Genomic DNA, 25,841 nt, shown 5'->3' with positions numbered 1-25,841 from the left:
CAGATAGGATATGATATAGATTTTAGATAGATAGATAGACAGATAGATAGATATGATGCAGATAGGTATATATGATATAGATAGATAGATAGATAGATAGAGATAGATAGATAGATAGGATATGATATAGATTTTAGATAGATAGATAGATAGATAGACAGACAGATAGATAGATATGATGCAGATAGGTATATACTGTATGCTATAGATATGAGATAAGTTAGGCGCTGATTCTAAGCATATTTCCACCAAATGTCCAATACTAAGCCAGAACAGCCTCCGCTTCTGTTACATTATTACTGTAACACCGGCTGACACAGCCAGGGGCGTGGGGACGGTGGCTTCGGAGGAGCTCAAGCTCCAGGCGCACCAGCCGCCCGGCCACCCTCAGCTCACAGCTGTTAACAGCCGCCTGAGCTGCTTCCTCCCTCCGCGCTCCCGAGTTGTGCCTATCCCTATTGTGTGTTTTGTTTCAATGTAATTCATTTCTTACCTTCACTTTTCACTACTTTATCTCTCCCTTCATTACCTCTCACTAATTTACCCCGGCTGTTTTCAGCAGCTTCTCTCACTAACCTATTTTCACTTTTTCACTATATATTTTTTCACTTTTGTGTTGCCCTGGGGTCACTCAGCTGCTTTATTTTTGGGGGGTTCCGCAACCTAGATTTGTACCCCCCAAAATGTTAGGGACTTGCCCGACTAATGAGGTCACCTGGATGCGGTGGGCAAGCCGTTACTTATGGCCATAACTATGCGAAGAACCTCGCTGAAAATGCAACATTTTATTGCAATGATTATTATTAATAAATTGGTAATGTTTGAAGTGTGCACCTGCAACCTTTTTCTTTATATATATATATATATATATATATATATATATATGCTGAACGGTGACCTGGCACTCCTCTAAAGAGCTGCATTATTAACTCCATATTGTAGAGTCCTGAGTGCCACCCTCTTCAAATCAGCTATTAATATATATATATATATATATATACACACACACTTAAATATGTACACATATATAGTATGTTACTTTACTACACATATATACACAGTATATATATATATATATATATATATATATATATATATATATACACATACATACATATATATATATATATATATATATATTTATTTAGATACACATATATAATGCAAGTGGTACTTTTGTCAGGTGACAAAAGTGGCACACATTAAAGGGCACTGAAACGTTGCCGCACCCGCCAGGAGTGCGGCACACTTGCATTATATATTGATTGTTTTACGCGGACATGCAGCGCCATTTGACATTATACTGGGAGAGCAGGAGCATGATGTTGGACACCAATTTAGGATTTTTGTCTTTTGTTTTCTTTTCAAGTGTAACATGCCCCCACATGTTGGCCATGCCTCCAATTAAGTACAGGGGTGGGGGGCACCGAAACATATCCATGCTCCGGGCACCATGGCACCTAGCTACACCTCTGGACACAGCCAGTGACCCGCTATTGTCGCAGCGTTCCGTCCGCAGACCGGAACGCATCTGCCGTTATATTATTTTATAAACAACAAATCATTTTTCTTGACACAAAGGAAGAGTAGGAGGAGCTGAATGGAGCCGTTGCTGAAGGAAACATTGTTTATGCATTTGTTTATTTTCAACCAATTAGCGTTCAGCTTATTCCAATATCCTATCTACTTCTCTATAGTTTATTTTACACATACTCCTTTCCTTACAGGGCTGTAATAAGGTGATAACACTTTCTATATGTCACCAGTTTTCAACACTTGTTGAATTGCCTCCATGTGACCAGCAGCTCATTTGCATAACGCATCACAACAGCCACGCGTGTCACAAACGTGTCACAATGCCACTGTAAGCAGGGAAGCCTATAAATACAACCTGCTGGCCCAGCTGCTGCTCAACCCTTAATGGGACAGTGAAGGAGACAGACCGTATCTATCTGATTGCTTTCCGCAGTCAGAGCCACCGCAGTCTGAATCCAAAACTTGATTCTTGCAGATATTTTGTTTGCAGGTTTCGCAGATAGAGAAGAAGATCTTGAATAAGAATGTGGAACGGTTTCCCATTCTCGTGCTGCCGCAAGGCAAGCCTACCGGATGAAGAGTCATCAACTGGGGCCCATCGGCCTGCTGTTCTGGACAGCGTGACTGGAAGATCTGGTGAGAGACGATCGCTCCTCTGGTGCTTTAGACGCCTTATGACCAAACGGAGACAACCCAAAGCTGGCCAAACCGATGTCACCCACCTCGTCAGTGACAGCCTAAAGAGTTCCCTGTCGTGCGTTGACTTAACAAACTTCACCCAGGCCACAGATAATACTTTTGGGAAGAGATCTGCGTCTCCAAAATGCCAGATGGTGCGGGCAACCACCAGCGAGCTCCTGAGCAATCTTGGGGAGTTCATATGCCGGAGATGTGACAAGATGAAGAATCTGTCACCAACAAACATCATTTCATGGATGACATATATAGACAAGCTTCTCACTGGATGGGAACAGCCAGTAGGCTTTCTTACCCCAGGCAATGTCGTCTTTCTATACATGCTCTGCCGAGAAGTCATTTCATCAGAGCTGGACAACGAGCAAGAACTACAGGCACATATGTCAACATGCCTGTACCTGGCTTTCACATACATGGGCAGTGAGACCACCTACCCACTGAGGCCTTTCCTGGTCGAAAGCTCAAAGGAGGCCTTCTGGAGCCGTTGCCTCTCTGTGATTAACCAGATGAGCTCAAAGATGCTGCGCATCAATGCCGACCTTGAATATTTCACAGAGGTCTTTAATGATCTCAGAGCTGAGGGTGGACAGGAGAACACAAATATGGCTTAAACATCATGTCCATCCAAGCTGTCAGAATATGGATGACGTCACCTTGGCCTATATCACCTGACTTTAAACCAGCTATGGAAGAGAAGTCATTGCCAGAACAACGTCTCCTGCTATCTTGCTATCAGCTCCAGGCTCTGCACCATACACAAGCTCCATCATCAGCTCCAGGCTGTGCGCCATAGACAGCCTGTGCTCCACACAAAGCAAGATCTCCCACCAATCCAGCCTATGTGACCTTCATAGCCGGTCCCAAGCCCAGGTAAATGGGAAGGGGTGGTTTCCGTGGCGAATGAACCATAACACCCAGCTAAAAAGTGTGGAGAAGTGAGCCAGTGGAGAAGTTGTCCATGGCAACCAATTAGCTGCTACGTATGATTTTATAGAATGCACTTTATAATAAGAATTTACTTACCGATAATTCTATTTCTCGGAGTCCGTAGTGGATGCTGGGGTTCCTGAAAGGACCATGGGGAATAGCGGCTCCGCAGGAGACAGGGCACAAAAGTAAAGCTTTTACAGGTCAGGTGGTGTGTACTGGCTCCTCCCCCTATGACCCTCCTCCAGACTCCAGTTAGGTACTGTGCCCGGACGAGCGTACACAATAAGGGAGGATTTTGAATCCCGGGTAAGACTCATACCAGCCACACCAATCACACCGTACAACTTGTGATCTAAACCCAGTTAACAGTATGATAACAGAGGAGCCTCTGAAAGATGGCTTCCTAAACAATAACCCGAATTAGTTAACAATAACTATGTACAAGTATTGCAGATAATCCGCACTTGGGATGGGCGCCCAGCATCCACTACGGACTCCGAGAAATAGAATTATCGGTAAGTAAATTCTTATTTTCTCTATCGTCCTAAGTGGATGCTGGGGTTCCTGAAAGGACCATGGGGATTATACCAAAGCTCCCAAACGGGCGGGAGAGTGCGGATGACTCTGCAGCACCGAATGAGAGAACTCCAGGTCCTCCTTTGCCAGGGTATCAAATTTGTAAAAATTTACAAACGTGTTCTCCCCTGACCACGTAGCTGCTCGGCAGAGTAGTAATGCCGAGACCCCTCGGGCAGCCGCCCAAGATGAGCCCACCTTCCTTGCGGAATGGGCCTTAACAGATTTAGGCTGTGGCAGGCCTGCCACAGAATGTACAAGTTGAATTTTGTTACAAATCCAACGAGCAATCGACTGCTTAGAAGCAGGTGCACCCAACTTGTTGGGTGCATACAGTATAAACAGCGAGTCAGATTTTCTGACTCCAGCCGTCCTTTAAATGTATATTTTTAAGGCTCTGACAACGTCCAACAACTTGGAGTCCTTCAAGTCGTCTGTAGCCGCAGGCACTACAATAGGCTGGTTCAGGTGAAACGCTGATACCACCTTAGGGAGAAAATGCGGACGCGTCCGCAGCTCTGCCCTATGTCGAATGGAAAATTAAATAAGGGCTTTTATAAAACAAAGCCGCCAGTTCAGATACTCTCCCGGCCGAAGCCAGGGCCAGTAACATAGTCACTTTCCATGTGAGATATTTCAAATCCACCTTCTTTAGTGGTTCAAACCAATTTGATTTGAGGAAATCTAAAACTACATTTAGATCCCACGGTGCCACCTTAGGCACCACAGGAGGCTGTATATGCAGTACTCCTTTGATAAAAATCTGGACCTCAGGGACTGAGGCCAATTCTTTTTGGAAGAATATTGATAGGGCCGAAATTTGAACCTTAATAGATCCCAATTTGAGACCCATAGACAATCCTGATTGCAGGAAATGTAGGAAAACGACCCAGTTGAAATTCCTCCATCGGAGCACTCCGCTGCTCGCACCACGCAACATTTTCGCCAAATACGGCGATAATGCTTCGCGGTGACTTCCTTCCTTGCCTTTATCAAGGTAGGAATGACTTCTTCTGGAATGCCTTTTCCTTTTAGGATCTGGCATTCAAACGCCATGCCGTCAAACGCAGCCGCGGTAAGTCTTGAAAAAGACAAGTACCCTGCTGAAGCAGGTCCCTTCTCAGAAGTAGAGGCCACGGATCGTCCGTGACCATCTCTTGAAGTTCCGGGTACCAAGTCCTTCTTGGCCAATCCGGAGCCACTAGTCTTACTCCACTTTGCCGTATAACCCTCAATACCTTTGGTATGAGAGGCAGAGGAGGAAACACATATACCGACTGGTACACCCAAGGTGTTACCAGCGCGTCCACAGCTATTGCCTGCGGATCTCTTGACCTGGCGCAATACCTGTCCAGTGTTTTGTTGAGGCGAGACGCCATCATGTCCACCATTGGTTTTACCCAACGGTTTAATAGCATGTGGAAAACTTCTGGATGAAGTCTCCACTCTCCCGGGTGAAGGTCGTGTCTGCTGAGGAAGTCTGCTTCCCAGTTGTCCACGCCCGGGATGAATACTGCTGACAGTGCTATCACGTGATTCTCCGCCCAGCGAAGGATCCTGGCAGCTTCTGCCATTGCCCTCCTGCTTCTTGTGCCGCCCTGTCTGTTTACATGGGCGACTGCCGTGATGTTGTCCGACTGGATCAACACCGGTCTTCCTTGAAGCAGAGGTTCCGCCTGGCTTAGAGCATTGTAGATTGCTCTTAGTTCCAGAATGCTTATGTGAAGAGACTTTTTCAGGCTCGACCACACTCCCTGGAAATTTCTTCCCTGTGTGACTGCTCCCCAGCCTCTCTGGCTGGCACCCGTGGTCACCAGGATCCAATCCTGCATGCCGAATCTGCGGCCCTCCAATAGATGAGCCTCCTGCAACCACCACAGAAGGGATACCCTTGTCCTCGGCGACAGGGTTATCCGCAGGTGCATCTGAAGATGCGACCCTGACCATTTGTCCAACAGATCCCTTTGCATGGAATCTGCCGAAAGGGATTGCTTCGTAAGAAGCTACCATTTTTTCCCAGGACTCTTGTGCATTGATGTACAGACACCTTTCCTGGTTTTAGGAGGTTCCTGACCAGGTCAGATAACTCCTTGGCTTTTTCTTCGGGAAGAAAAACCTTTTCTGAACTGTGTCCAGAATCATCCCCAGGAACAGCAGACGAGTTGTCGGCATTAATTGGGATTTTGGAATATTCAGAATCCATCCGTGCTGCTTTAGCACCTCTCGAGATAGTGCTAAACCCATCTCTAGCTGTTCTCTGGACCTTGCCCTTATTAGGAGATCGTCCAAGTATGGGATAATTAATACGCCTTTTCTTCGAAGAAGAAATATTATCTCGGCCATTACCTTTGTAAAGACCCGAGGTGCCGTGGACAAACCAAACGGCAGCGTCTGAAACTGATAGTGACAGTTTTGTACAACGAACCTGAGGTACCCCTGGTGTGAGGGGTAATTGGAACGTGGAGATACGCATCCTTGATGTCCAAGGATACCATAAAGTCCCCTTCTTCCAGGTTCGCTATCACTGCTCTGAGTGACTCCATCTTGAACTTGAACTTCTTTATGTACAGGTTCAAGGACTTCAGATTTAGAATAGGCCTTACCGAGCCATCCGGCTTCGGTACCACAAAAAGAGTGGAATAATACCCCTTCCCTTGTTGTAGAAGAGGTACCTTGACTATCACCTGCTGAGAATACAGCTTGTGAATGGCTTCCAAAACCGTCTCCCTTTCTGAGGGGGACGTTGGTAAAGCAGACTTCAGGAAACGGCGAGGTGGCTCTGTCTCTAATTTCAACCTGTACCCCTGAGATATTATCTGCAGGATCCAGGGATTTACCTGCGAGTGAGCCCACTGCGCGCTGTAATTCTTGAGACGACCGCCTACCGCCCCCGAGTCCGCTTGCGAAGCCCCAGCGTCATGCTGAGGCTTTTGTAGAAGCCGGGGAGGGCTTCTGTTCCTGGGAAGGAGCTGCCTGTTGCTGTCTCTTCCCTCGTCCTCTGCCTCGTGGCAGATATGAATAGCCCTTTGCTCTCTTATTTTTAAAGGAACGAAAAGGCTGCGGTTGAAAGGTCGGTGCCTTTTTCTGTTGGGGAGTGACTTGAGGTAGAAAGGTGGATTTCCCGGCCGTAGCCGTGGCCACCAAATCCGATAGACCGACCCCAAATAACTCCTCTACGCATCGCCTGTCCACTGTCGTGTCCATAAAGCTCTTCTGGCCGAAATGGACATAGCACTTACCCGTGATGCCAGTGTGCAGATATCTCTCTGTGCATCACGCATATAAAGAAATGCATCCTTTATTTGTTCTAACGACAGTAAAATATTGTCCCTGTCCAGGGTATCAATATTTTCGATCAGGGACTCTGACCAAACTACCCCAGCACTGCACATCCAGGCAGTCGCAATAGCTGGTCGTAGTATAACACCTGCATGTGTGTATATACCTTTTTGGATATTTTCCATCCTCCTATCTGATGGATCTTTAAGTGCGGCCGTCTCAGGAGAGGGTAACGCCACTTGTTTTGATAAGCGTGTTAGCGCTTTGTCCACCCTAGGAGGTGTTTCCCAGCGCTCCCTAACCTCTGGCGGGAAAGGGTATAAAGCCAATAACTTCTTTGAAATTAGCAGTTTTTTATCGGGGCACCCCACGCTTCATCACACACGTCATTTAATTCTTCTGATTCGGTAAAAACTACTGGTAGTTTTTTCACACCCCACATAATACCCTGTTTAGTGGTACCTGTAGTATCAGCTAAATGTAACATCTCCTTTATTGCCAAAATCATATAACGTGTGGCCCTTTTGGAAAATACGGTTGATTCGTCACCTTCACTACCGGAATCAGTGCCTGTGTCTGGGTCTGTGTCGACCGACTGAGGCAAGGGGCGTTTTACAGCCCCTGACGGTGTTTGAGGCGCCTGGACAGGCACTAAGTGAGTGTCCGGCCGCCTCATGTCGGCAAACGACTGCTTAAGCGAGTTGACGCTATCCCGTAATTCCACAAATAAAGGCATCCATTCTGGTGTCGACCCCCTAGAAGGTGACATCCTCATATTTGGCAATTGCTCCGCCTCCACACCAATAACGTCCTCATACATGTCGACACACACGTACCGACACACAGCAGACACACAGGGAATGCTCTATACGAAGACAGGACCCACTAGCCCTTTGGGGAGACAGAGGGAGAGTCTGCCAGCACACACCAAAAAGCGCTATATATGACAGGGATAGCCTTATGATTAAGTGCTCCCTTATAGCTGCTTTTATATTAATATATTGCCATTTATTTTGCCCCCCCTCTCTGTTATACCCTGTTTCTGTAGTGCAGTGCAGGGGAGAGACCTGGGAGCCTTCCTGACCAGCGGAGCTGTGACAGAAAATGGCGCCGTGTGCTGAGGAGATAGGCCCCGCCCCTTTTCCGGCGGGCTCGTCTCCCGCTATTTAGTACATTTAGGCAGGGGTAAATATCTCCATATAGCCTCTGGGGCTATATGTGAGGTATTTTTAGCCTTTTTAAAGGTTTACATTTGCCTCCCAGGGCGCCCCCCCCCAGCGCCCTGCACCCTCAGTGACTGCCGTGTGAAGTGTGCTGAGAGGAAAATGGCGCACAGCTGCAGTGCTGTGCGCTACCTTAAGAAGACTGCAGGAGTCTTCAGCCGCCGATTCTGGACCTCTTCTTGCTTCAGCATCTGTGAGGGGGCCGGCGGCGTGGCTCCGGTGACCATCCAGGCTGTACCTGTGATCGTCCCTCTGGAGCTTCATGTCCAGTAGCCAAGAAGCCAATCCATCCTGCACGCAGGTGAGTTCACTTCTTCTCCCCTCTGTCCCTCGTTGCAGTGATCCTGTTGCCAGCAGGAATCACTGTAAAATAAAAAACCTAAGCTAAACTCTCTAAGCAGCTCTTTATGAGAGCCACCTAGAATTGCACCCTTCTCGGCCGGGCACAAAAATCTAACTGGAGTCTGGAGGAGGGTCATAGGGGGAGGAGCCAGTACACACCACCTGACCTGTAAAAGCTTTACTTTTGTGCCCTGTCTCCTGCGGAGCCGCTATTCCCCATGGTCCTTTCAGGAACCCCAGCATCCACTTAGGACGATAGAGAAAAATATTATCACAACACTGACTGGTTGCCCCGGGCAACTTCCCCACTGGCTCACTTTTCCACACTTTTCACTGCTTCATGAGTAGACCCCTTAGTTCTTCTTATTAGTTCTTCTTATTTAAAGCTGCACTACCACCTAGGGAACATTTCTCCTATAGCAGTAATGCGCCCTGGTACAGCCCTGCTGCCCCAGCACGTGACACCAAGACGTCACAGAAGAGGGAGATAGGACCACGAGCTCTGGCCATGCCCTAAGGATGCACTGGTAGGCTCTCCAGCCTGCAAGGAGTGTTCCAGGTACCCTGCAAGCCAAATACAGGTGCCTCCTCTGCCTTGTATCCTGGCAGAATTGGTCGCTCACCCCTAGTTATGGCACTGCCTGGCCCTCCCCCTAGCTGTAGCACTGAGGCTTGCTCAAAACAGCTATCTTCCTGTGGCCCTGACGCTTCTCTAATTCATGTCAGCTAAGCTTAGGTGTCTGCGGAGGGGGTGTGACGTGAGTGAGAAGACCAATAATCATAAACCATAACTCCACCCACAAAACCCAGTTGTCACCCCAGGGAGGAACCCCGGGAATAACAGCTGCACGTACCAGCCCCATGGGCTCCAGCTGGGGTTACACTACCTTAGGAGAAATAGTTTCCTAAGTGGTATTAGATGGATTCCAGAGAATAATAGTATCAAGGGGGTAAATTTACTAAGATGGGATTTCTATTTAAGATGGGATGTTGCCCATAGCAACCAATCAGATTCTACTTCTCATTTATCTAGCACCTTCTAGAAGATAATACCTGTAATCTGATTGGTTGCTATGGGCAATATCCCATCTTAAATAGAACTCCCATCTTAGTAAATTTGCCCCAATGTCTATAAGACTAACCAGAGGTATCCAGTAAATGTAAATAGGAACGCAGACGTGAGTCAGAGAAATAGGCTACTCTCCTTTTGGGGGAGATTTATCAAAGTTTGGAGAGGGATAAAGTACCAGCTAACCAGCTCCTAACCATCATTTTTCCAACACAGCCTGTAACATGGCAGTTAGGTGCTGGTTGTCTGGTACATGGAGGTCTATTTACTAACCCTTGGAGAGAGAAAGTGGACGGAGATAAAGTACTAACCAATCAGCTCCTAACTGCCATGTCACAGGCCATGTTTGAAAAATGACAGTTAGGAGCTGATTGGCTGAGACTTTATCTCCGTCCAAGGCTTAGTAAATAGACCCCTCTCTCCAAGCTTTGAAAAATCTTCCCTTTTATCGTCACTGTGCAGCAATCAACATAATTAATCAACGTCACTGAAATTCCCCATCAAACAAAGTGTTGGCCTTTTCTTTTCAGTTATTCAGAGATTGTATATGCTAAAATTCTGCATTTAGTCAAAGTTGTTTACCATGATTACGCTGCACGATTACGATTTGAGCATTTGCTGTACCCGTATCTGCTGTGTCTCATTACTTGACTTGTGCACAGAGTCCAGTGGAGCAGAGTCCTGCAGGGGGCGCTCCTCAGGATCTTGAGAAAGACTTGGCCCAGCGCCAACCAGCCAGACATCTCCTCTCCTATTGGTCGGTTGAGGTCCGCTCATTGGGATGATCCCGTGATACTACAACAACAATACACAACAGGTTAGACACAATGGGGGATATTTTTTTGCAGAAGCAGACAATATTCTGCGTCATGTCTGAGAATGCATCCTTAGATATATCGGTTCATGGGCTGACTCTACTGTGTCAGCAACAGGGGCTGTATAATTAACATACTGCATTTCAGTGCATTTACAGTAGGAACATTTTATGGGGCTCTCTGAATGATTTCTAAAGCTGCAAACACATTTATTTTCTGCAAATATGTCAGATGTGGGCACAAAAACTGTTGGATTTTACTTTTCCGTGTCACTTCTAATATACTAACCAACAGGTTCTCAAACTCGGTCCTCAGGACCCCACACAGTGCATGTTTTGCAGGTCTCCTCACAAAATCACAAGTGAAATAATTAGCTCCACCTGTGGACCTTTTAAAAAGTGTCAGTGAGTAATTAATTCACCTGTGCACCTGCTGGGTTACCTGCAAAACATGCACTGTGTGGGGTCCTGAGGACCGAGTTTGAGAACCCCTGTACTAACCTATTGATTCTTATATACAATATAATCATAATAGTGCAGGGATATGGAGATTTCCATGCGGATCTTTATAGCCTGCCACATACCTGTATAGGGGGCTATGTAATAGGGTATGAATTTACAGAAGCAGTGCGATTCCAGCGATCTGGGCTGACGATTTAAAGCGCCAATAATTTAAACGGCAAGATCCAACTTTCTCTTTTTCGTTAAATCTGCAGCAATCGCACTGCTTCTGACGTCTCGGACTCTATTAAATGACTCCCATGCACACACATACTGTTTTTTTTTTTTTATACAGTATCGTGATTTTTAAATAAACGATCGGTAGCTGATTTAGAGATATACATAAATGCATTTGCATGACGTACAGAAGCCTGTTGGTGACCGCACTATTGCACCTTGGCCCCACTTGCATCCATATTTACAGTTGCACATATCTTGCACCTTTAGAGGCTGATAAGAGGTGACAACGTGGATATTAGGGGGGTCATTCCGAGTTGATTGCTCGCTAGCTAGTTAAAGCAGCCGTGCAAACGCTATGCCGCCGCCCACTGGGGAGGGTATTTTAGCTTAGCAGAAGTGCAAACGCATGTGCAGCCGAGCTCTGCAAAAACAGTTTGTGCGGTTTCAGAGTAGCTCTGAACCTACTCAGCGTTTGCGATCACTTCAGCCTATTTGTGTCCGGATTTGACGTCACACACCCGCCCAGCGAACGCCCTGCCACGCCTGCGTTTTTGCAGACACGCCTGCGTTTTTGCAAACACTCCCTGAAAACGGTCAGTTGACACCCAGAAACGCCCCCTTCCTGTCAATCTTTTTGCGGCCGCCAGTGCGAAGAAAAACTTAGCTAGAACCTGAGCACAACCACAAAGAGCTTTGAACCCGTATGTCGCGTGTGCGCATTGCGGGGCATACGCATGCGCATAAATGCCATTTTTTCACCTGATCGCTGTGCTGCGAAAATCGTCAGCGAGCGATCAACTCGGAATGACCCCCTAGGTGATAATGCAGCTCTACGATGTGTGCAAATCCAAACGCAGAGGTAGAAACGCAAGTGTGCGGTGGCATCTTTGCATTATAGAGCTGCTGTAGAGGAATATACAATGTAACATGCACACATGGGTAAATGCCTCGTACATGGAGTTTGCGAGCTTCTGTTTCAGCCATCGTTTGAGTTGTTGCAAAATATATAGTTGAAAAAAAGAAAGAAAAAACAGACGTTGGCAACTAGCTAAATGCAGAAAGAAATTATCTCTAAGAGCTTCATCATCTTTAATATTGAATTATAGGAGACCTAAATATGCTTTTTACCACTCCCCTCAATAAGGGTCTTAATCTCATCACAGAACTCGTGTCATCTTCATCAGGCTGCTCTAATTAAATAGCCAACCGAGGCCCAAGCACTCTTAAGACAGAATGTCAACTGCGAGCTCAATTTATTTTAACCACTTACCAAACCTGAAGCAGCGTAATTAGATAATTAGATTTGTGCAATAATCCATATAAGTTTTTCATTTGCTGGGAAGAACACTATCAATTAGGAATGAGTTATACCTTCTCATTTATTCCTAGAGTTATTAATGCTTTTTTTTTTCTTCCTTTTTTTCTTTTAAGAAAGTTAAATGAACGTACGAGAACGCTGCTTCCAGGGAGATGTAGCTGTTGCCCTGGGCGACGTGAGGGTAGCTCGCTGCCGGAGTCCGGGCCGAAATGATAAAGATGGCTTCTGGAATGCTCGGATGCACGCGTGTTGGGCAGGAGGATCTGGGTGATCTTTGGAGATGAAATTCTGGCGTCGTAGGAAGATTTCTCCCCGTCATTGCTGAGGTGCTGCCTTGCGGGGCTGCCGACGTGTCCTGCGTGTAAGGACACCTCTCTCGTGTTCACATTTCGGGCTCTGCATTGACCTTGGGAAAAATACATATGTTATTGTTTCATGCATCAAATTACAGGCTGTGTGTCATTCTGGGGCAACTCGAGCCCAGGCTTCGGCCTACAATTAGTGTTAGTGCATAGGGACCTGACAATTTCTATATTTCCCACAAAATACCCCTTTTTAGCTCTGTGTCCCAGCCTCGAGTGTCAGGTTCCCCCAGAACACACCTATCCAGTTGTCCACAGTGACTGGTGTCTTTCAGCAGTGACCATGATTCATGCTGACATGTCAACCATGGACAATGAATATTAGGGAGACCCTTGCGCGCAAAACAGACAGCAGCAAAATATGAAAATATGGTAATGGTCAGAGAGATCAGAGCGTAATTTATCTAATGTGATATGTAATATATTGAAATTAAATTTTTTAGATAATCAAATATAGTGCAGCCACATCTTATTAGTATTCACTGTCCAGAATATCCTACTGATCCATATACAATATAGGGAGCACTCTAGGGACCTCTGTACTACAATACAGGGAGCACTCTAGGGACCTCTGTACTACATAGAGAGCATCCTACTGACATACTTACTATGTGCTACATAGAGAGCATTCTACTGACATATATACAATGCACGGAGCATTCTATTGGCCTCTACATCAAACTTAGAGCTTCCTACTGATCTATATACAATTTAGGGAGCCCTCTGGTGACCTCAGTATCAAAAAGAATTCCACTGACCTATGTGCAATGCATGGAGCACTCTAGTGACCTCTACATCATACAGAAGCATCCTACTGACCCTTATACAATACAATGCAGTTGGGAGGCTCCTGGCACTCACTGGATACTTTGTTTGGATGCAGTAGGATTTCCCGACAGTCAGGATCCCGGCTGTCAAAATACTGACGCTGGAATCCAAACAGTCAAAATCCTGACATTGAGCGCGGCGATGCCCACAAAGCCACGCCCCCTTTCTATAGGCCACGCCCCTTTGTGACCCTTTTTACAAGGTGCCGATTTTGGGAGGTATGTGTACAGAGAGCATTCTAGTGACACTTATACAATACAGAACACATTCTAGTGACTGGTATACGATGCAAAGGGCATTCTAGTGGCATTTATACAATACAGAACACATTCTTCTAGTGACTGGTATATGATGCAGAGGGCATTCTAGTGACACTTAGACAATACAGAACACATTCTAGTGACTGGTATACGATGCAGAGGGCATTCTAGTGACACACAATACAGAACACATTCTAGTGACTGGTATACAATACAAGAAGCATTCTAGTGACACATAGAATACAGAACACATTCTTGTGACTGATATACAATACACGGAGCATTCCAGTGGCTGGTATACAATACAAAACACATTCTAGTGACTGGTATACGATACAGAGAGCATTCTAGTGACACTTATACAATACAGAACACATTCTAGTGGCTGATATACGATACAGAAAGTATTCTAGAGATAATGGCCCAATAGAGAGAGCATCCTAATAGCACAGTCAAGTATTAGGACACAAGGCATCAGATTGTGGATTAGAGGGCTTGCAAAATCAGATCAAGGGGCCCACTGCAGGATGGCAGTAATTATAGATTAGGAAATCCACACATCATTCTCCAAATAGACAATCATATACAGATTAGACATGTTTCTCCGTGTTTTTTACACAGAGGGCTATAAAGTGAGTTTCTCTACGTAGACCTGGATTACAAGGAAACTATAATGTATACAAAACAGCATAATGATTAACCAGACCCACAAAGTGGGTCATATACATATATATTCTTTAGTGGTTGCTGGTTACATTCCTATTTATCAGTTTGTTACTGCCCTAGATATGGTAAATACTGAGGTTCTGCAGCCAGAATTTTGCTTTCCAGTCTCCTGCGTCTTTCAGTTTGGTAAGAAGCTCAGCCTGTATAAAATAGTAAGCGACAGCATATGCAATACACTGGGGCAAGTGTATTAAACCTGGAGAAGTGATAAAGAAGTGATAAGTGCAAGGTAATAACGCACCAGCCAATCAGCTCCAATATGTAAATCGAAAGTCAGGATCTGATTGGCTGGTACATTATCACCTTCCACTTATTATATAACTTCTCCAGGTTAATACATCTGCCCCACTGTGTTCTTATGTACCAGTGAAGGCCACTATATCCTACTGTTTCCTTAAACTAATGACAAAAGCAATGAGCTTCCTACTATAAATAAGAATTTACTTACCGATAATTCTATTTCTCGGAGTCCGTAGTGGATGCTGGGGTTCCTGAAAGGACCATGGGGAATAGCGGCTCCGCAGGAGACAGGGCACAAAAGTAAAGCTTTCCGATCAGGTGGTGTGCACTGGCTCCTCCCCCTATGACCCTCCTCCAAGCCAGTTAGGTACTGTGCCCGGACGAGCGTACACAATAAGGGAGGAATTTTGAATCCCGGGTAAGACTCATACCAGCCACACCAATCACACCGTACAACTTGTGATCTAAACCCAGTTAACAGTATGATAACAGCGGAGCCTCTGAAAAGATGGCTCACAACAATAATAACCCGATTTTTGTAACTATGTACAAGTATTGCAGATAATCCGCACTTGGGATGGGCGCCCAGCATCCACTACGGACTCCGAGAAATAGAATTATCGGTAAGTAAATTCTTATTTTCTCTATCGTCCTAGTGGATGCTGGGGTTCCTGAAAGGACCATGGGGATTATACCAAAGCTCCCAAACGGGCGGGAGAGTGCGGATGACTCTGCAGCACCGAATGAGAGAACTCCAGGTCCTCCTTAGCCAGGGTATCAAATTTGTAGGATTTTACAAACGTGTTTGCCCCTGACTAAATAACCGCTCGGCAAAGTTGTAAAGCCGAGACCCCTCGGGCAGCCGCCCAAGATGAGCCCACCTTCCTTGTGGAATGGGCATTTACATATTTTGGCTGTGGCAGGCCTGCCACAGAATGTGCAAGCTGAATTGTATTACACATCCAACTAGCAATAGTCTGCTTAAAAGCAAGAGCACCCAGTTTGTTGGGTGCATACAGGATAACAGCAAGTCAGTTTTCCTGACTCCAGCCGTCCTGGAACCTATATTTTCAGGGCCCTGACAACATCTAGCAACTTGGAGTCCTCCAAGTCCCTAGTAGGTGCAAGGCACCACAATAAGCTGGTTCAGGTGAAACACTGACACCACCTTAGGGAGAGAACTGGGGACGAGTCCGCAGCTCTGCCCTGTCCGAATGGACAAACAAATATGGGCTTTTTTGAGAAAAAAAAACCCACCAATTTGACACTCGCCTGGTCCAGGCCAGGGCCAAGAACATGGTCACTTTTCATGTGAGATGCTTCAAATCCACAGATTTGACTGGTTTTAAACCAATGTGATTTGAAGAATCCCAGAACTACGTTGAGATCCCACAGTGCCACTGGAGGCACAAAAGAGGGTTGTATATGCAATACTCCCTTGACAAAGTTCTGGACTTCAGGAACTGAAGCCAATTCTTTCTGGAAGAAAATTGACAGGGCCGAAATTTGAACCTTAATGGACCCCAATTTGAGGCCCATAGACACTCCTGTTTGCAGGAAATGCAGGAATCGACCGAGTTGAAATTTCTTTGTGGGGCCTTCCTGGCCTCACACCACGCAACATATTTTCGCCACATGTGGTGATAATGTTGTGCGGTCACCTCCTTTCTGGCTTTGACCAGGGTAGGAATGACCTCTTCCGGAATGCCTTTTTCCCTTAGGATCCGGCGTTCCACCGCCATGCCAACAAACGCAGCTGCGGTAAGTCTTGGAACAGACATGGTACTTGCTGAAGCAAGTCCCTTCTTAGCGGCAGAGGCCATAAGACCTCTGTAAACATCTCTTGAAGTTCCGGGTACCAAGTCCTTCTTGGCCAATCCGGAGCCATGAGTATAGTTCTTACTCCTCTACGTCTTATAATTTTCAGCACCTTAGGTATGAGAAGCAGAGGAGGGAACACATACACCGACTGGTACACCCACGGTGTTACCAGAACGTCCACAGCTATTGCCTGAGGGTCTCTTGACCTGGCGCAATACCTGTCCCGTTTTTTGTTCAGACGGGACGCCATCATGTCCACCTTTGGTATTTCCCAACGGTTTACAATCATGTGGAAAAAACTTCCCGATGAAGTTTCCACTCTCCCGGGTGGAGGTCGTGCCTGCTGAGGAAGTCTGCTTCCCAGTTTCCATTCCCGGGATGAAACACTGCTGACAGTGCTATCACATGATTTTCCGCCCAGCGAAAAGTCCTTGCAGTTTTTGCCATTGCCCTCCTGCTTCTTGTGTCGCCCTGTCTGTTTACGTGGGCGACTGCCGTGATGTTTTTCCCACTGGATCAATACCGGCTGACCTTGAAGCAGAGGTCTTGCTAAGCTTAGAGCATTATAAATTTACCCTTAGCTCCAGTATATTTATGTGGAGAAAAGTCTCCAGACTTGATCACACTCCCTGGAAATTTTTTCCTTGTGTGACTGCTCCCCAGCCTCTCGGGCTGGGCTCCGTGGTCACCAGCATCCAATCCTGAATGCCGAATCTGCGGCCCTCTAGAAGATGAGCACTCTATAACCACCACAGGAGAGACACCCTTGTCCTTGGATATAGGGTTATCCGCTGATGCATCTGAAGATGCGATCCGGACCATTTGTCCAGCAGATCCCACTGAAAAGTTCTTGCGTGAAATCTGCCGAATGGAATTGCTTCGTAGGAAGCCACCATTTTCTACCAGGACCCTTGTGCAATGATGCACTGTTTTTAGGAGGTTCCTGACTAGCTCGGATAACTCCCTGGCTTTCTCTTTCGGGAGAAACACCTTTTTCTGGACTGTGTCCAGAATCATCCCTAGGCACAGCAGACGTGTCGTCGGGATCAGCTGCGATTTTGGAATATTTAGAATCCACCCGTGCTGTTGTAGCAGTATCCGAGATAGTGCTACTCCTACCTCCAACTGTTCCCTGGACTATGCCCTTATCAGGAGATCGTCCAAGTAAGGGATAATTAAGACGCCTTTTCTTCGAAGAAGAATCATCATTTCGGCCATTACCTTAGTAAAGACCCGGGGTGCCGTGGACAATCCAAACGGCAGCGTCTGAAACTGATAGTGACAGTTCTGCACCACGAACCTGAGGTACCCTTAGTGAGAAGGGCAAATTTGGGACATAGAGGTAAGCATCCCTGATGTCCCGGGACACTATATAGTCCCCTTCTTCCTGTTCGTTATCACTGCTCTGAGTGACTCCATCTTGATTTGAACCTTTGTAAGTGTTCAAAAATTTTTTGGATTTAGAATAAGTCTCACCTAGCCTTCTGGCTTCAGTACCACAATATAGTGTGGAATAATACCCCTTTTCTTGTAGTAGGAGGGGTAATTTAATTATCACCTGCTGGGAATACAGCTTGTGAATTTTTTCCCATACTGCCTCCTTGTCGGAGGGAGACCTTGGTAAAGCAGACTTCAGGAGCCTGCGAAGGGGAAACGTCTCGACATTCCAATCTGTACCCCTGGGATACTACTTGTAGGATCCAGGGGTCCTGTACGGTCTCAGCGTCATGCTGAGAACTTGTCAGAAGCGGTGGAACGCTTCTGTTCCTGGGAATGGGCTGCCTGCTGCAGTCTTCTTCCCTTTCCTCTATCCCTGGGCAGATATGATCTTATAGGGACGAAAGGACTGAGGCTGAAAAGACGGTGTCTTTTTCTGCAGAGATGTGACTTAGGGTAAAAACGGTGGATTTTCCAGCAGTTGCCGTGGCCACCAGGTCCGATGGACCAACCCCAAATAACTCCTCTTCCTTTATACGGCAATACACCTTTGTGCCGTTTGGAATCTGCATCACCTGACCACTGTCGTGTCCATAACATCTTCTGGCAGTTATGGACATCGCATTTACTCTTGATGCCAGAGTGCAAATATCCCTCTGTGCATCTCGCATATATAGAAATGCATCCTTTAAATGCTCTATAGTCAATAAAATACTGTCCCTGTCAAGGGTATCAATATTTTTAGTCAGGGAATCCGACCAAGCCACCCCAGCTCTGCACATCCAGGCTGAGGCGATCGCTGGTCGCAGTATAACACCAGTATGTGTGTATATACTTTTTATGATATTTTCCAGCCTCCTGTCAGCTGGTCCTTGAGGACGGCCCTATCTATAGACGGTACCGCCACTTGTTTTGATAAGCGTGTGAGCGCCTTATCCACCCTAAGGGGTGTTTCCCAACGCGCCCTAACTTCTGGCGGGAAAGGGTATACCGCCCATAATTTTCTATCGGGGGGAACCCACGCATCATCACACACTTTATTTAATTTATCTGATTCAGGAAAAACTATGGTAGTTTTTTCACATCCCACATAATACCCTCTTTTGTGGTACTTGTAGTATCAGAAATATGTAACACCTCCTTCATTGCCTTTAACGTGTGGCCCTAATAAGGAATACGTTTGTTTATTCACCGTCGACACTGGATTCAGTGTCCCTGTCTGTGTCTGTGTCGACCGACTAAAGTAAACGGGCGTTTTAAAACCCCGGACGGTGTTTTTGAGACGTCTGGACCGGTACTAATTGTTTGTCGGCCGTCTCATGTCGTCAACCGACCTTGCAGCGTGTTGACATTATCACGTAATTCCCTAAATAAGCCATCCATTCCGGTGTCGACTCCCTAGAGAGTGACATCACCATTACAGGCAATTGCTCCGCCTCCTCACCAACATCGTCCTCCTACATGTCGACACACACGTACCGACACACAGCACACACACAGGGAATGCTCTGATAGAGGACAGGACCCACTAGCCCTTTGGAGAGACAGAGGGAGAGTTTGCCAGCACACACCAAAAACGCTATAATTATATAGGGACAACCTTATATAAGTGTTTTCCCTTATAGCATCTTTTTTATATATTTCTAACGCCAAATTAGTGCCCCCCCTCTCTGTTTTAACCCTGTTTCTGTAGTGCAGTGCAGGGGAGAGCCTGGGAGCCTTCCCTCCAGCCTTTCTGTGAGGGAAAATGGCGCTGTGTGCTGAGGAGATAGGCCCCGCCCCTTTTTCGGCGGCCTCGTCTCCCGCTCTTAACGGATTCTGGCAGGGGTTAAATATCTCCATATAGCCTCCGGAGGCTATATGTGAGGTATTTTTAGCCAAAATAGGTTTTCATTTGCCTCCCAGGGCGCCCCCCTCCCAGCGCCCTGCACCCTCAGTGACTGCCGTGTGAAGTGTGCTGAGAGGAAAATGGCGCACAGCTGCAGTGCTGTGCGCTACCTTTAGAAGACTGAGGAGTCTTCTGCCGCCGATTCTGGACCTCTTCTTATTTCAGCATCTGCAAGGGGGCCGGCGGCAAGGCTCCGGTGACCATCCAGGCTGTACCTGTGATCGTCCCTCTGGAGCTGATGTCCAGTAGCCAAGAAGCCAATCCATCCTGCACGCAGGTGAGTTCACTTCTTCTCCCCTAAGTCCCTCGTTGCAGTGATCCTGTTGCCAGCAGGACTCACTGTAAAATAAAAAAACCTAAGCTAAACTTTTCTAAGCAGCTCTTTAGGAGAGCCACCTAGATTGCACCCTTCTCGGCCGGGCACAAAAATCTAACTGGCTTGGAGGAGGGTCATAGGGGGAGGAGCCAGTGCACACCACCTGATCGGAAAGCTTTACTTTTGTGCCCTGTCTCCTGCGGAGCCGCTATTCCCCATGGTCCTTTCAGGAACCCCAGCATCCACTAGGACGATAGAGAAATACATATTATTAGATTTATAGTTTCGAACAGGACCAACATAGGACACATAGTTATACTGCATGTCCACCGGGTGTCACTCTTGAACAAGACTATGGCTTATCATTGATTCCGGCACAGGATATCTGTATCTCAGCTCCTTTCCGCAGGGCGCCTCTGTTTACACTTACGCTATGGTTTGAATTATATCGTGTTTAGCATATCAAAAGCAGCAGGTGATTTTAATCCCTTTAAACCCAAACACGTAAAATGTAGACCATTCAGCACGTCACTTACAAAGGAAACAACAGGCCTGGGATGAGTTAGGGTGCGATGTACCCTGAGGAGGCGACAGAACGGCGCAGGAAATAGGACTCACGTCAGGTAAAAAATAAATGTGGGGGCTTTTTCTGCTTTTAATTTTTTTCTCTCTTTCATTTTTATTACAGACATCAGAGTTACAGTAAAATGTACACATTCGAGGCTAAATTAATACATAGACAAATACACCTTCTTCTGACATATTGCCTGTGATATTCGTAGGGACAGGAGCAGTGTCGGTCTGGGGCATAAAGGGCCCACCAGGGTAATGTAGTGGTAGGGGCCTGTGTTTAGGGGTGTGGCCAGTCTCCAGAGGGGGTGTGGTCAGCTGCCATAGATGCTAGGCTATCCATTAGAGAGTGCATGGTCTGGACCTCTTGATAAATATATATAGTAAATACGACTAATGCAGGTACATTATGATAATGTACTAGATTAATAACAACAATACACTGTAGAGAATACACCATAGTCCTGTGCAGTATAAGGTAACATATGTATACTTTACCATTCAAATGCACAGTCTGGAACCTGATCCCCATAGGTGGAGGGTGTGGTCCCAGGCAGTGGTGCCCAGCGGGGGTTTCCCCTGAGCCCCCCCAACCCTGGAGAGGAGGGCCGTGTCTTAAGGGGTCAGAATAATGGATCCCGTTCTGGTCTATAACTACAGTATGAGGTGCTCTTGGTCATTAATCTGTAGGACGTTCTGTAAATATAAGTAACTGATAATCTCTAAAGACGCTCAGGAAGAGACTTTTTGGGATGAAATACATTTATACAGTAGCTTCGTGCATCCAGATCTTTAGGTCTATTCATGAAGCAGTGAAAAGAGTGGAGAAGTGAGCCAGTGGAGAAGTTGGCACATGGCAACCAATCAGTGTTGTGGTAACATTTATAAAATGCATTCTATAAAATGATACGTGGCAGCTGATTGGTTGCCAAGGACAACTTCTCCACTCTTTTCACTGCTTCATGGTTAAACCCCTTATACTGTACATCAATTGATTTACTTGTACATTTATGCGGAGAAGGAGAATCGTGGTATAAGGGGCTGATGTTGGTTTAATACTGCGCCAATGTGTATGCTGTGTCTTCAGTGATTTTCCACTGTGCACAACCATATTTGTGTGAGTTTGCGAGTTTTGCCTGCCAGTGCCTGGAAGGCTGGAATGGGGAGGGGCCAACCCAAGTACAGTAAGGTCATGTTTGCGCAATTGCGAACGACGTGGACTAGGAGATAGAATCGTATACATCTGGGTAAGCCGCATTATTTGCTGGTGGACACGGCAGGTGCGAATACCAGGTGATGACTGCGACAGACACCTGCGCTGGTGAGCCACTTATGATTGGCTGTTTGGCAATGCTCAGGGTAGAACAACTTTACTGGTTTTAGGCGGATGACAGGAGGAAAAAGCATTTTCTCCGCGTTATCCTGCAATGTTGTACTTTTGGTAATGACCTGTCTCGTATCCAGGTGGAGGAGAGACGTTTCCTGAATACAACCACTACCAGCATTATAAACTATAATAAATATTCATAATCATCACTGATCTAATGAGAAAAAAACAACGTAAAAGCAGGAAATTAATTGTTCCACAGGCCTAACCAAAGATGGAGCCCGGGTTTCTCCAAGCATCAAGCAATGGCAGCTCAGAGTTCTTCTGATTGGCTGATAAGATGGACTAGCGCACATTTATTAAACAACGTTTTCTGTTAATTGATTCAGATCAAAACCTTTTACCTCCCTCCAAATCCATCCTCACCTCCTCTTGGATCCATGATTTCCACCGTGGCCTCGCTGTTCCTTCCCAGTACCGCATTCTTCGGCGTCTTCAGTAATATTTTAAGGAATTCCTTATTTTCTTCCAAACCGTCATTCTTCAAGTAAATATTCCAGAGTTTTGTGGAAACACCTAAAAGTGTTGGGGTAGAATAGAGAATGAAATATGAATATTCTGCCATTAGCTATATTGGGTTCGGTATGTTATCCTGGTCGTCAGGATGCCGGCGGTCACATGACAGAGGGGGTATCCCGACGTCAGAGGGGGTAAGTATTTTTACTCCCCCCCCCCCCACCCCCCAACTTTCCTACCCTAACCCTCCAGAGGTGGCGCCATCTGACCGCCGGCTTCTCGTCCATCGGGATGGGTGTGGGATGATAGATAGACAGTGTCTAGTAGACAGTACAAAAGGCCGACAGGGTCAAAGGTCGACATGAAAAAAAGGTAGATAGTACAAAAGGTCGATAGGGTCAAAAGGTCGACATGAAAATTGTTGACAAAAAAAGGTAGACACCATGTTTTTTGCATTTTTGTGGTTTGTGTGGATAGTTTTGTCATCTGGGACCCCCAATTGTAGAAAGGCATCCCGTCTCCACAAGGTTTATAACCAACTCTATGCCGACATGGATAGAGAAGGTATAAAATAGTCCAAAAACATGGTGTCTATCTTTTTTATGTCGACCATTTTCATGTCGATCTTTTGACCCTGTCGACCTAATGGCTGTCTAACATATGGTGTCTATCTATTGACTGTCTATCTGTCAACCGGATACCCATCGGGATGCTAAATGCACCCCGCTTTAACAGTGGCAAACGCAGGATTTAGCGAGGGGGGATTTCGTGGGTGGGTGGGTGTGTATGTATATGCGCAGGTATGTGTAATAAATATATATATAGATATATACACACACACAAACATACATACATATATATGTACGGAGGCAGGACGGCACTCATTGAGACTGGTAAACCATAGAAAATCAGCACAGGACGCTGAAGCTGTTTGTCAACGTTTCACAGTTAGACTCCTTTAAAAGAGTCTAACTCTGAAACGTTGACGTACAGCTACAGCGTTCTGTGCTGATTTTCTATGGTTTACTAGTCTCTATGAGTGCCATCCTGCTTCCGTACATTTTATCTGATTCTGACGTGCCATTCATCATTTGCAGATATATATATATATATATTTGTGTGGTCGTCTGGCACTCTGGATAATAAAAAGCAAAGATGCCAGGGTGGCCTCCTGAAATTAATATATCTGGTAATCCTCCTTGTGTCCTGTGGTAGGACCTCTATTGGAAGAAAAATAGGTGGCACTCCAAGGACTTAAATAAAGTCAAACTGTATTAAGAAAAAATAATTTCATGGATCAAAAAACAACGTTTCAAGGCTCTACAGCCTTTCCATCAGGTTATGCATTATAGGTGAGGTGAAAAAAAGCAGAGGTATTTTGTTTATTGATCTCACCTATAATGCATAACCAGATGAAAAGGCCAAAGAGCCTTGAAACGTTGTTTTTTGCACCATGAAATGTATTATTTGAATACAGTTTGACTTTATTTAAGTCCCTGGAGTGCCGCCTATTTTTCTTCAATATAGGTCTTATCACAGGACCTAAGGAGGATTACCGGTTTTATTTATTTATATATATATATGTATATATATATATATATATATATCTCACATATATATATATATATATATATATATATATATTCACAAACTCACACATGTAAACACACATACATACACTCACACATGTAAACACACATACATACATACATACATACTGTACATACAAGCACACACACAAACCCACATACATACATACATACATACATACATACATGCATTCATATCATACAAAAACACACTTAAACAATGATTTCAAACTACTTACAGAGGGGCGGCCACGGCAGCGTGAGGCAGAGTGAGGGGGAGGGAGCTGCTGTGGCTGAGCATGCACAGCCAGCAGCTCCCCCGGCACCCGGGACATTCTCTAAGCAGAGAGCTGCATAGCTCTCTGCTCTTGCTGCAGCTCCGTCCGCGATCGCGATTGCGATCGCGGCTTTTGCTGAGACGGAGACAGCTGTGTCTCCGTCTCAAACCATTTTTTGGGGTTATCAGGGGGGGGGTTTCCAGGTACTCGGAAACCCCCCCCTGTGTGCGCCACTGCGCGCTATATCCATATGTGCTTTATGTATACCTCCAGTGCACTGATTCTGCGTTACAGTCTCTTATAGGATCTACAGTATGAGTGACTCAGCAGTGTAGAGTTTCCCGGCCTTTCTGATGTTATGTCACAGCTACTGTCACGCTCCTATTATACTAGAGCAATACATGAAACCACAAACATGAACATGTTTTATTTTAATGAAATACTGTATAGTTAACTTACCTACCATCCCCACCTCAAACATCACCAGGGAAAGTCACAAGAGTGCAGATCCAATGGGAATAGGAATATAGAAATGTAGGCTATCATTTCATTATGTACCAATGAGGCAAAGTGGCTGATCTGTGTGTGGACAACAGCTGCACCATAACTTGGCTTGCAGGGTGCCTGGTACAGCAAACTAGACAGCCGCCAATGCGTCCTTAGTATGCGCGGGTGAACTCGGCTTCTTCCTGGTCCCGGCGGCCCCCTGTCCCCTCATCATTGTTCAGCTGTGGCTCTGACCGGTATAAAGTTCTCACACGGAGGGCAGGGCAACTAAAGGTGCGTACACACTATTAGATATATCTGCAGATCAATTGATCTGCAGATATATCTATGGACGGATCGGGCAGTGTGCTGTGCATACACACTGCCCGATCCGTCGGGGGACTGACGTCATGAACTGGGCGGGCGCGAGCGCCCGCCCAGTTCACCTGTCAATCACCGCCGGCCGCCGCAGCATGTGTACGGGCCATACACACACAGCGACGGGCCAATATATCGTTAGATATATTGGCTGTCGGCTGTGCTGCGCGGCCGACGCGATACGTCTGTGAACGACGGAGTTCACAGACGTATCGCCCGTACACACTGGCCGACGGTCCCGCGATGTATCGGCCGTTCAAGAGAACGGCCGATACATCGACCAGTGTGTACGGGCCTTAATAATGCTAGCCATACATCAGGAAGATATCGTTCCAACCAGCCAACTAGTTGGCTG

At 46.1% G+C, this 25,841-nt stretch overlaps 2 protein-coding genes across 3 annotated transcripts in view; one reads left to right on the top strand and one right to left on the bottom strand.

The window, feature by feature from the left end:
• Positions 1-25,841, bottom strand: part of LOC134958090 (FRAS1-related extracellular matrix protein 1-like) — a 120,910-nt gene that overhangs the window by 51,124 nt on the left and 43,945 nt on the right. The window contains exons 4-6 of the mRNA XM_063940448.1: positions 22,666-22,815; positions 12,518-12,870; positions 10,276-10,446 (exon numbers count right to left, since the gene is read on the bottom strand). Coding sequence (XP_063796518.1) covers positions 10,276-10,446; positions 12,518-12,870; positions 22,666-22,815 — 674 coding nt within the window. The remainder of the gene's footprint in view (positions 1-10,275; positions 10,447-12,517; positions 12,871-22,665; positions 22,816-25,841) is intronic.
• LOC134958096 (cyclin-dependent kinase 5 activator 1-like) lies at positions 1,799-12,891 on the top strand. 2 transcript variants are annotated; one of them, XM_063940457.1, is made up of 2 exons: positions 1,799-3,102; positions 12,578-12,891. In XM_063940457.1, exon 1 carries the CDS (start codon positions 2,061-2,063, stop codon positions 2,841-2,843), a length of 783 nt encoding a protein of 260 aa, XP_063796527.1. In that variant the 5' UTR covers positions 1,799-2,060; the 3' UTR covers positions 2,844-3,102; positions 12,578-12,891. The 2 variants fall into 2 exon arrangements, with proteins under 2 accessions (XP_063796527.1, XP_063796526.1); XM_063940456.1 differs by lacking the exon at positions 12,578-12,891 and adding an exon at positions 10,314-10,398 and having other exon boundaries at positions 1,912-3,102.

Source organism: Pseudophryne corroboree, chromosome 9, assembly GCF_028390025.1.
Source record: "Pseudophryne corroboree isolate aPseCor3 chromosome 9, aPseCor3.hap2, whole genome shotgun sequence".
Taxonomy (NCBI): domain Eukaryota; kingdom Metazoa; phylum Chordata; class Amphibia; order Anura; family Myobatrachidae; genus Pseudophryne; species Pseudophryne corroboree.
Note: the sequence above shows the minus strand (reverse complement) of the source record. Positions and strands in the feature narration are given on the sequence as shown.

Bases quoted from the DNA above. Each gene is read 5' to 3' on its own strand.
- LOC134958096 (XM_063940457.1), top strand. From the start codon at position 2,061: ATGTGGAACGGTTTCCCATTCTCGTGCTGCCGCAAGGCAAGCCTACCG.